General features: G+C 44.3%; 1 protein-coding gene across 1 annotated transcript in view; it reads left to right on the top strand.

The window, feature by feature from the left end:
- The window catches only part of XRRA1 (X-ray radiation resistance associated 1), an 80,164-nt gene that overhangs the window by 50,736 nt on the left and 17,343 nt on the right, over window positions 1–12,085 (top strand). Inside the window, exons 10-14 of the mRNA XM_089659840.1 lie at window positions 1,390–1,439; window positions 1,859–1,987; window positions 3,382–3,475; window positions 8,130–8,248; window positions 11,537–11,803. Coding sequence (XP_089515966.1) covers window positions 1,390–1,439; window positions 1,859–1,987; window positions 3,382–3,475; window positions 8,130–8,248; window positions 11,537–11,803 — 659 coding nt within the window. The remainder of the gene's footprint in view (window positions 1–1,389; window positions 1,440–1,858; window positions 1,988–3,381; window positions 3,476–8,129; window positions 8,249–11,536; window positions 11,804–12,085) is intronic.

Here is a 12,085-nt window from a genome sequence, read left to right on the forward strand (position 1 = left end):
CCCTCACCTCTATGGTAAGTGACCCTCTACCCCCTCACCTCTATGACCAGTGACCCTCTGTCCCCCTCACCTATATGACCAGTGACCCTCTGTTCCCCTCACCTCTATGACCAGTGACCCTCTGTCCCCCTCACCTATATGACCAGTGATCCTCTGTTCCCCTCACCTCTATGGTAAGTGACCCTCTGTCCCCCCACCTCTATGACCAGTGACCCCCTGTCCCCTCACCTCTATGACCAGTGACCCTCTGTCCCCTCACCTCCATGACCAGTGACCCTCTGTCCCCCTCACCTCTATAACCAGTGACCCTCTGTCCCCTCACCTCTATAACCAATGACCCTCTGTCCCCTCACCGTTATGGCCAGTGACCCTCTGTCCTCTCACCTCTATAACCAATGACCCTCTGTCCCCACACCTTTATGGCCAGTGACCCTCTGTCCCCTCACCTCTATGGCCAGTGACCCCCTGTCCACTCACCTCTATGGCCAGTGACCCCCTGTCCACTCACCTCTATGACCAGTGACCCTCTGTCCCTCTACCTGTGTGATAAGTGACCCTCTGCCCCCCTTACCTTTATAACCAGTGACCCACTGTCCCTCCACCTGTATGGTAAGTGACCCGCTGTCCTCTCACCTCTATAACCAATGACCCTCTGTCCCTTCACCCCATGACCAGTGACCCTCTGTCCCCTCACCTCTATAACCAATGACCCTCTGTCCCCACACCTTTATGGCCAGTGACCCTCTGTCCCCACACCTTTATGGCCACTGACCCTCTGTCCCCTCACCTATATGGCCACTGACCCCCTGTCCCCTCACCTCTATGACCAGTGACCCTCTGTCCCTCCACCTGTGTGATAAGTGACCCTCTGCCCCCCTCACCTTTATAACCAGTGACCCACTGTCCCTCCACCTGTATGGTAAGTGACCCTCTGTCCCCTCACCTCTATAACCAATGACCCTCTGTCCCTTCACCCCATGACCAGTGACCCTCTGTCCCCGCACTTCTATGGCCAGTGACCCTCTGTCCCCTCATTTCTATGACCAGTGACCCTCTGTCCCCGCACTTCTATGGCCAGTGACCCTCTTTCCCCTCATTTCTATGACCAGTGACCCTCTGTCTTCTCACCTATATGACCAGTGACCCTCTGTCCCCTCACCTCTATGACTTGTGACCCTCTGTCTTCTCACCTCTATGACCTGTGACCCTCTGTCCCCTCATCTCTATGGCCAGTGACCCTCTGTCCCCTCACCTCTATTGTGAGTTGGGCTATAACTAAATAAAAATGTACAAAAGACACTAAATTCATTAATACCTAAACAAAAAAATATCTTTTTTCTTTACAGGTCCCCTTGTAACTTTGCATTAAATTACTTTTTTTGTTTGCAGAAGTGATATTCCCATCCATACAGAGCGCCAAATCTTCTAATCCCTTCCCAGTAAGTATTAAACAGCAAATTTATATTGGATGATCATATCACTCTTTTACATGACCAGAGATGAAAATCTTTCCATGGTTCTACCTTTCCATATGCTACTAAAGAAAATACTTTTCATTTCTGTCTGATATCACCAAAAGAAAGCCTTGTTTCACCTAAAAAAAAGTTATCTATGTTTTTCTCTGTATGTATTACATATGCATGTATTACTTTGTTATCCTAAGTGGTGACAAAGTTATTGGTTAAACTTGCCTATAGCAGAAATGTAAGAATGGTCCACAAAGGAGGGGTATTAAGGGGGGGGGGGTGATTTTAGTTGTGTTCACACATGGCCCCTTAGTGCCCCCTGTTCTGTAGTGACAATGGACGGACTGGTTATGGTCTTAGTATGCTGGAGTCTCCTTATCTTCTTCTGACAGAAGCCCCCAGAGACCACCATCAGCTCCTCAGTCTTGCCCAGCTTCCTGCTGTCCTCCACAGAAGAGCTAATCCAGTCCTTCACTCCTCCACTGCCGAGCCTGACAACCCTCAGCCTGGCTGACAACAAGGTATGTGCGTACTTGGGGATTTATGCAGGTCCACAATGAAGGCAGAGCGTACCTCTGGCTGTTGTGGTCGGACGTTGTGCCTTACATCCTCATAGTGGAAGAAAGGAGGCGTCTCTGTATTTCCTAATGTAATCAATGAAGGGTCAGCTTTGAATGTGCAATGTGCAGCCTCAATCTGATTGGCTGCTCAGGGTATATGTGATGCTGCCAGCATTAATACAATAAATATATCATGCATGGATTCTGATTGGTCAATGGGCTATTCGGAAATAAATTATCATTCATCATACTTTCCTTGATCTTAAGGCAGGGATCCTCAACCTGTGGCCCACAGGCCACATATGGCCTTCAGAGACCTCTGATGTGGCCCTTGACCTCAAATTGAATGCAGGAGTCTTGGTGTTCTTTCAGAAAGTGCATGACACCTGATAGATACAATAGAAGTCTATGGTAAAGAGCACATAACCTGTGGGTGGACTGTGCTGTACTCACAGTGCGGGTAAACCTCAGCGCATCAAAGCAGCCTTATAGGGAGCTCAGGGCAGTAATGGTTCATTTACATTCGCTGTTTGGGGGGGCGGGTTGTTTTTACCATACCTCTCCAACCACTGGTGTAGTGTCAAGGGTCACAATGGCGACCTCGTCCCATGCTCCAGGGAAACCTTGCGACCTCACATTCTGTTTTAGAGTTGAGGGGTGCCAGGGGCTGCATATACAGGAACCGATCCTTTCATTTTCCTCCTGCAACTGCCGAAAGCTGGCTGCTTCTCTGATCCCTCCCACCGGCATTCATTGGCTGCAGGGGGAAAATGTTCATTATGCTATTTAAAAATTGAAATTCTGAATATTTCATTTCATTGTGGCCCGCAACCAGTTACCAAATCGCTCAAGTGGCCCTCGCTCTTCAAAAAGTTGACCACCCCTGTCTCAAGGCCTCCTTCACACATCTGTATCTGTACACCTGTATGAACAGCCATCTTACCCACACGGGATACACGTGTGTTATGTGCATACATGTGCAGGCAGTCCCATTCATGTCTATTGGGATTTGACAGCTGTGCAGGTAAGTGTCCTTGAATGCACGCTGCCTGTGTTTGAGGACACGCACCTGCACTGGAACACCTATACATCCAATGCAGGCAAAGATATCCCTTCACATGGGTGTACAGATAGGTCCACCTGTGTACATGAGACCTAATTTGTATGTAAATCCAAACTAAGAACTTCTCTCATTTCCTCCTTTTTGGTCTGTTAACAGGAAAAGAAAAAGAAAGGGTGAAAGGTTTAGATATTAAAAGGTGATCCAGTTATTTTATCATTGTAGGTCGATGCTTTGTATGTAGATGAATCTGTTTGGAACTCATTTTGGAAGTAAATGTTTTAATTTTTCTTAGATAGAACATGAAGAGGACCTGTTAGCTGTGGCTCTCTTCCCAACCCTGGAGGAGCTGGTGATCCATGGGAACCCATTGACTACCCGCTGGAAAGGTAAAGGTTCAAACCCGGTGAACCTCTAACCAAGCATGGTTCCAATCATTCTAGTGACTGTTCTGTGAGCTGTAGAATATATCTAAGGTATATTATTATTATTATACAGGATGTATATAACGCCAACAGTTTGCTCAGCGCTTTACAATATAACGGGAGACAATACAGCAACAATACAGTTCAATACAAAAGGGATAGGAGGACCCTGATCCTGGGAGATTACAATCTAGGAGATATATAGGAGGTATATCCGGACAGATGGGTATCAGACCCCACATTTGTATGTGTTAAAGAGGACCTCCCCCCCATCTGACAAATAAATGCTAGTACATTACAGTTAATCCCCTCAATACCAGCAAGTTACACTCCCTTCCTTTCCAAGCCATTTTTCAGTGAAGTGATAGTTTGATTGACAATTACTGGGTCATGCAACACTGTACAAAAATATACCTTGTATTTTTTTTTTAAGGAAGGAGATAGCTTTATTTGGTGGTATTTATGAACAAGCTTTATATTATATAAAGGACAAAAGATAGAACACTTGAAAAAAAAAACTGGTCCCCTTACTTTTTGGTATAAATGTCAAATAAAATTGCCAGGACAGAACGAAAACCCTGAAATTGCCACTTTTTGGAGAGTGGATCTAATTTTTTACCACAGTTTTTTGGAAGTGAAAAAACATGCTGGTATTGAGGTAGTTAAAGTGGAGTTCCAGCTGGAAAAAAAAAATAAAATTCAGCAGCTACAAAAACTAGCTGCTGACTTTTAAAATACAGTCACTTACCTGTCCCTCGGTCCAGCGGTGTCCTCACCACCACTGGTTTCACCGGCTGTCTTCTCTCCCCGGCGCCTTCAGTGTGGGCACCCGGCTGTGACAGCTTGCGGCTTCACATCGGGGTGCCCACTACGCATGCACGAGGAGCGCTGCACTTTGCGAACGGCCCTGTTGTCTTCTGGGACCTGTCACGTGCGTGCACCCCCTATCCAGGACTGAAAAATCACATATATATATATATATATATATATATATATACAGTGGGGATCGAACGTTTGGGCACCCCAGCTAAAAATTTGTATTAATGTGCATAAAAAAGCTAAGGAAAGATGGAAAAATCTCCAAAAGGCATCAAATTACAGATTAGACATTCTTATAATATGTCAACAAAAGTTAGATTTTATCCATCATTTACACTTTCAAAATAACAGAAAACAAAAAAATGGCGTCTGCAAAAGTTTGGGCACCATGCAGAATTTATAGCATGCACTGCCCCCTTTGCCAAGCTGAGACCTGCCAGTGTCATGGATTGTTCTCATTCATCGTCTGGGAAGACCAGGTGATGTCATTCTCAAAGGTTTTAAATGCCCAGACTCACCTGACCTTGCCCCAACAATCAGCACCATGGGTTCTTCTAAGCAGTTGTCTAGAAAACTGAAACTGAAAATAGTTGATGCTCACAAAGCTGGCGAAGGCCATAAGAAGTTAGCAAAGCGTTTTCAGATGTCAATATCCTCCGTTCGGAATGTAACTAAGAAATGGCAGTCATCAGGAACAGTGGAAGTTAAAGCAAGATCTGGAAGACCAAGAAAAATATCAGACAGAACAGCTCGCAGGATTGTGAGAAAAACAATTCAAAACCCATGTTTGACTGCACGATCCCTCCAGAAAGATCTGGCAGACACTGGAGTTGTGGTACACTATTCCACTATAAAGAGATACTTGTATAAATATGGTCTTCATGGAAGAGTCATCAGAAGAAAACCTCTTCTACGTCCTCACCACAAAAATCATCGTTTGAACTTTGCAAATGAACATATAGACAAGCCTGATGCATTTTGGAAACAAGTTCTGTGGACCCATGAGGTTAAAATTGAACTTTTTGGCCGGAATGAGCAAAGGTACGTTTGGAGAAGAAGGGGCACAGAATTTAATGAAAAGAACCTCTGTCCAACTGTTAAGCATGGGGTTGGATCAATCATGCTTTGGGGTTGTGTTGCAGCCAGTGGCACAGGGAACATCTCACGAGTAGAAGGAAAAATGGATTCAATAAAATTTCAGCAAATTTTGGATGGTAACTTGATGCCATCTGTGAAAAAGCTGAAGTTAAAGAGAGGATGGCTTCTACAAATGGATAATGATCCTAAACACACCTCGAAATCCACGGGAGATTACATCAAGAGGCGTAAACTGAAGGTTTTGCCATGGCCTTCACAATCTCCTGACCTCAACATAATTGAAAATCTATGGATAGACCTTAAAAGAGCAGTGCGTGACAGACAGCCCAGAAATCTCAAAGAACTGAAAGACTTTTGTAAGGAAGAATGGGCAAAGATACCTCAAACAAGAATTGAAAGACTCTTGGCTGGCTACAAAAAGCGTTTACAAGCTGTGATACTTGCCAAAGGGGGCAGTACAAGATATTAACTCTGCAGGGTGCCCAAACTTTTGCAGACGCCATTTTTTTGTTTTCTATTATTTTGAAAGTGTAAATGATGGAAATAAAATCTAACTTTTGTTGACATATTATAAGAATGTCTAATCTGTAATTTGATGCCTTTTGGAGATTTTTCCATCTTTCCTTGGCTTCTTATGCACATTAATACAAATGTTTAGCTGGGGTGCCCAAACTTTCGATCCCCACTGTATGTATATATATATATATAGGCTTATTCTCACATAGGCAAGGAAACAAAGCAGTGAAAGAGCTTAAGCATGGTATTTAGGGAAAAAAATTCTTAGAATACACGCATTTTTCTATTATGGAGGGGGAGATATACAATAAGCTAGACTATAAGAATGGTAAACGATCCTTGAAATAACAAACTGTCTGTGATGCCAAAACGACCAAGCAGAATGAAATTTGCAGATTTCACCTGCCACAGGCATAAGGTCAATGGGACCAGGTGACAACTTGTCATCATGGACCTACTTGTAGAAAAAAAACAAAAAACAGTGTTTTGTTTTGGTTCTGTAGGTCTGAACAGTACTGCTCTCGGGTTGCTTGGTTCAGAAGGGCATGTGACACAATCTGAACTCCCTTTCATTATTATTACTGAAAATACCTGGATTATTTAGAGCAGTCTGGGCTGTCAGATATTCCAAGTACACTCCGTTCCTGACTGAAGACATACTACAGGAGAGACGGTCAGAGACTGTAGACCTATTACAGGAGATGCTCAGAGACTGAAGAAATACTGTAGGAGATGGTCAGAGACTGCAAAAATAATGTAGGAGATGGGCAATGACTGCAGACATGATACAGGAGATGGTCAGAGACTGCTGACATACTACAGGAGATGATCAGAGACTGCAGACATACTACAGAAGATAATCAGAGACTGCAGACATACTACAGGAGATGATCAGAGACTGCAGACATACTACAGGAGATGATCAGAGACTGCAGACATACTACAGGAGATGATCAGAGACTGCAGACATAGTACAGGAGATGATCAGAGACTGCAGACATACTACAGAAGACAGTTAGAGACTGCAGACATACTACAGGAGATGATCACAGACTGCAGACATACTACAGGAGATGATCACAGACTGCAGACATACTACAGGAGATGATCACAGACTGCAGACATACTACAGGAGATGATCACAGACTGCAGACATACTACAGGAGATGATCACAGACTGCAGACATACTACAGGAGATGATCAGAGAGTTCAGACATACTACAGAAGACAGTTAGAGACTGCAGACATATTACAGGAGATGGTCAGAGACTGAAAACATACAACAGGAGATGGCCAGAGACTGCAAGCATACTACAAGAGATATCTAGAGACTGCAGACATACTACAAGAGATGGTCAGAGACTGCAGACATACTACAGGAGATAGTCAGAGGCTGAACATAGTATAGGAGATGGTCAGAGACTGCAGACATACTACAGGAGAGGTCAGAGACTGAACATAGTATAGGAGATGGTCAGAGACTGCAGACATACTACAGGAGAGGTCAGAGACTGAACATAGTATAGGAGATGGTCAGAGACTGCATACATACTACAGGATATGGTCAGACTCTGCATCTACCCCCTCCCCCATCCCCACACCAGTCCTGAATACCCTGTATAAAACATACTTTACTTACCTTACCTACTTACCTTAACTTAATTCCAGACATGTGATCCTGCTGCTCTGTCTCCCCTGTATCGGTGAGCAGCTGCTGCAGAGGAGAGGAGAGCATGTTGACAACAGCTGTGCCATGGGAGCCTACCCCTTTAGGACTGTGTGAAAGGAATAAACCAAGCCATTCACTGCTATTGTAGTGGTTATGCATGTAAAACCTTAAGAGACAATGGCCCAGGGAAGGCAACAGAGTCTCTTAATATCCCCCCACCCTTGCCATATTCCCTTTCTGTTTCTTTCCCTGGCAAAGCCCTTATGAAATACCCAGTCCTTCCAGGTATAGGGGAGCATATACTGCAGTTGCTTGCCATGATGCTGTACTCGGCCTTGAGTGGCCAGTCACTGCATGAGAGTGGGCACACAGCTTACACAAGGTATGTTTTCCAGTGCCAACCAAGGAATACAGCCACAGGGGAGAGTATAGATGGCATGGACTTTTAAGTGCCAATTCAAGGCAAAGTAACAGAGTCTCTTGAAGCAATTAAATCCCATTTTCTTCTTGGACAGGAGATCCTCCCTTGCTGAAGAGCTTCCTCCAAGAACGCCTTGGAGTGAAAATTGCTCGGAAAAAAATGGTGGCAGTTGGTAAACCTCACTTGGTGATTCCCATCAAAGAAAAGAGAAAGGTGAGAGATAACCTTCCTTCCACCCCACCTAGGCTGTGCTTGAAGTGTTGATCTTCATCAAGGAAACCTCCATTGGAAGACATGTGACTGTCTTTATGAAATTACTGGCTGCCTGGTTGCCATGTTAATCCTCTGACTTCATTTATTTCGGAGTCACTGATCTAGAACATGTCTGAATATCAGAAAGTACAGAAGCATGAGAGAGCCAGACAAATAGCATTTCCTAAAGGAGGTCAGAGATAGTAACTCATATATTTCCATCCTGATACTGCTAATGATGAGATAATCATAATGCCGTGGTATATGTTAGAGCTATATACAGTATACAGTTTGGTCCATATATATTTGGACACAGGCACAATTATAGTTTTTTCAGGTATTTACCAAAACATATTCCAGCTATAGTTATATAATGATATGGGCTGAAAGTGCTCACTCTCAGGTTTAATTTGAGGGTATGTACATCCAAATTGGAGGAAGGGTTTAGGAATTACAGCTCTTAAGAGTAGCCATCCCCCCCTTTTTCAAGGGACCAAAAGTAATTGGACAATTTAATCAAAAGCTGTTTCATGGCCAGGTGTGGGCTACTCCTTCAGGTTTCTACATCAATTAAGCAGGTAGATCTGGAGATGATTCTAAGTGTGGTATTTGCATTTGGAATCTATGGCTGTGAACCTACATCATGCGTTCAAAGAAGCTGTCCATGCAAGTGAAACAGGCCATTGTAAGGCTTCAAAAACAAAACAAATCCATCAGAGAGATAGCAGCAACATTAGGAGAGGCCAAATCAACAGTTTGGTACATTCTGGGGAAAGAAGAAGGCACTGGTGAACTCAGTATCATAAAAGGCATGGAAGTCCACGGAAGACAGCAGTGGTGAATGATCACAGGATCCTCTCTATGGTAAAGAAAAACCCATTCACAACATCCAGACAAGTGAAGGACACTCTCCAGGAGGTGGACTTACCATTGTCAAAGTCTACAATCAAGAGAAGACTTCATGAGAGCAAATACAGAGGGTTCACCACAAGGTGCAAACCATTCATAACCCTGAAGAATAGAAAAGCCAGATTAGACTTTGCCAAAAAACATCTAGAAAAGCCAGAGCAGTTCTGGAAAAGCAATCTTTGGACAGATGAAGCTAAGATGAATCTGTACCAGAATGACGGGAAGGAAAAAGTGTGGAGAAGGCTTGAACAGCTCATGATCCAAAGCACACAACGTCATCTGTAAAACATGATGGAGGCAGTGTGATGGCATGGGCATGCATGGCTTTCAGTGGCACTGGGTCATTGGTGGTTATTGATGATGTGACAGAAGACAGAAGCAGCCGGAGGGATTCTGCAGTGTTTACAGATATACTGTCAGCCCAGATTCAGCCAAATGTAGCAAAGTTGATTGGATGGTGCTTCACAGTACAGATGGACAATGATCCAAAACACACTGCAAAAGCAACCCAGGGGCTTTTGAAGGAAAAGAAGTGGAATATTCTGCAATGGGGCAGATACAGACTTGGATGCGACAGATCCTGAGACATCCATACTGTCGCCGTTGCTGTGGTATCTGTCCTCTTGCTGGTACTGGCACAGGCTCCACTGCTTTCTTTCAGAGAGGCCACCAACTTTTCCTGCTTCTTCAATGCCCCTTCAAGAGACTTCAACTTGGAGTCTTTCCTCTTACTGCTTCAAGTCTTGCCATGCAAAGATTTCCTTTTCCTGAATTCTGCCTTCAGGACAGCAGTCTTCTGCTCTTCCATAGTGATTCGGCGAAGTTTGTTCAGCACTCTGCCTTGAAAAGCTGGTAGGAACTCGTCCCGCATAAGGACAAGCCCAGGATCCATGACAGCTTGACCATGCGGCGTAGGCCTCAGTCCCTCTGGGAAGCCTCCACCTTGATCTTCCTTGGCTTCTTGCATCATGGCCGGGGAGAAGCCGGCCAGACAGCCCCAGGATTGGTGTCAGTCCTGGCTGAGAGCACAGTAGAGTGAGCTAGCAGCACTTTGCAGAACAGCATCACCTGCTGGAGAGTGTAAGCTCCTCTGGTACAGAGACTGATGTGACTGTGGGGGAGGGGACATTAGCGTGTAAGCTCCTCTGGTACAGAGACTGATGTGACTGGCTTAGTGATCTTTGTACAGCACTGCGGTATATGTCAGAGCTATATAAATGTATAAAAATTATGTGTGAGTTTGGGGGGACATTAGAGTGTAAGCTCCTCTGGTGCAGAGACTGATGTGACTGGCTTAGTGATCTCTGTACAGCGCTGCGGTATATGTCAGAGCTATATAAATGTATTATAGTAATAATAGTGTGTGACTGTGGGGGAGGGGACATTAGAGTGTAAGCTCTTCTGGTACAGAGACTGATGTGACTGGCTTAGTGATCTCTGTACAGCACTGCGGTATATGTCAGAGCTATATAAATGTATAATAATAGTGTGTGAGTGTGGGGGGACATTAGAGTGTAAGCTCCTCTGATGCAGAGACTGATGTGACTGTGGGGGAGGGGACATTAGAGTGTAAACTCCTCTGGTGCAGAGGCTGATGTGACTGGCTCAGTGTTCTCTGTACAGCACTGCGGTATATGTCAGAGCTATATAAATGTATAATAATAGTGTGTGAGTGTGGGGCGACTTTAGAGTGTAAGCTCCTCTGGTACAGAGACTGATGTGACTGGCTTAGTGATCTCTGTACAACATTACGGTATATGTCAGAGCTATATAAATGTATAAAAATAGTGTGTGAGTGTGGGGACATTAGAGTGTAAGCTCCTCTGGTCAGAGACTGATGTGACTGGCTCAGTGATCTCTGTACAGCACTGCGGTATATGTCAGAGCTATATAAATGTATAATAATAGTGTGAGGGGACTTTAGAGTGTAAGCTCTTCTGGTGAAGAGGCTGATGTGACTGGGTTAGTGATCTTTGTACAGCGCTGCAGTATATGTCAGAGCTATATTAATGTATAATAATAGTGTGATTGGACTTTAGAGTGTAAGCTCTTCTGATGCCGAGGTTGATGTTACCGGCTTAGTGATCTCTGTACAGCACTGCGGTATATGTCAGAGCTATATAAATGTATAATAATAGTGTGTGAGTGTGGGGGGGGGGGCATTAGAGTGTAAGCTCCTCTGATGCAGAGGTTGATGTGAATATTGTGAAAGGAAAGAGGAGGCACAGACTGATCCCTGTCTCAGGGTCTTGGGCTAACAGTCTGGTAATTGTTGGATCTAGATCTTTGTGGAGCTGCATTTGTGAAAAGTTACACTAACGTTTTTTTCTCTACTGGAAGGTCAGCACGCACGTCCCTAAAATCCCCAAGCAGCCTCTGATGATTGAGCCTCCACTACTTCCTTTTCTGAGACAGTTTGGTCATGACAGTGACATCACAGAACATGTGATGTCATCCAGTCCTCTCCCTCCAATCAGAACTTCTCCAAAGAGAGATCAAGACTCCACCATGGGACAGAATCGAGAATCCAGCGGAATGCATGAGCCATCAGAGGAGGAGATGAATTTCAGCTCTGAACCAACCGTTGAGTCTGTCTTCATGACGCAGGTCAGTGCCGGATGTCTGAACTCTTACATGCCTACTAATGAAAGGTCTAATTTACACATTTTAATTTTCTTAGTTTTAGGTGCCAAAATTACAGAGTTATATTTAATATATGGAGCTAGAGGAGCTCTATATAGTGGTCTTCTGTATGCCAGACTGCAACCAGTATCCTTACTGAACCCCAATCAAAAGATACCACTTACAGGAAAAGTAGGTTGGAGAGAGTATTATGCCTGACCCTACAAACTGTCTCCTATCCTCTGGAAAATGAGTCATGATAGCTGT

The sequence above is a fragment of the Staurois parvus genome, unplaced genomic scaffold (genome assembly GCF_062004578.1).
Source record: "Staurois parvus isolate SC_StPar_1 unplaced genomic scaffold, SC_StPar_1.0 ptg001192l, whole genome shotgun sequence".
Lineage (NCBI taxonomy): Eukaryota > Metazoa > Chordata > Amphibia > Anura > Ranidae > Staurois > Staurois parvus.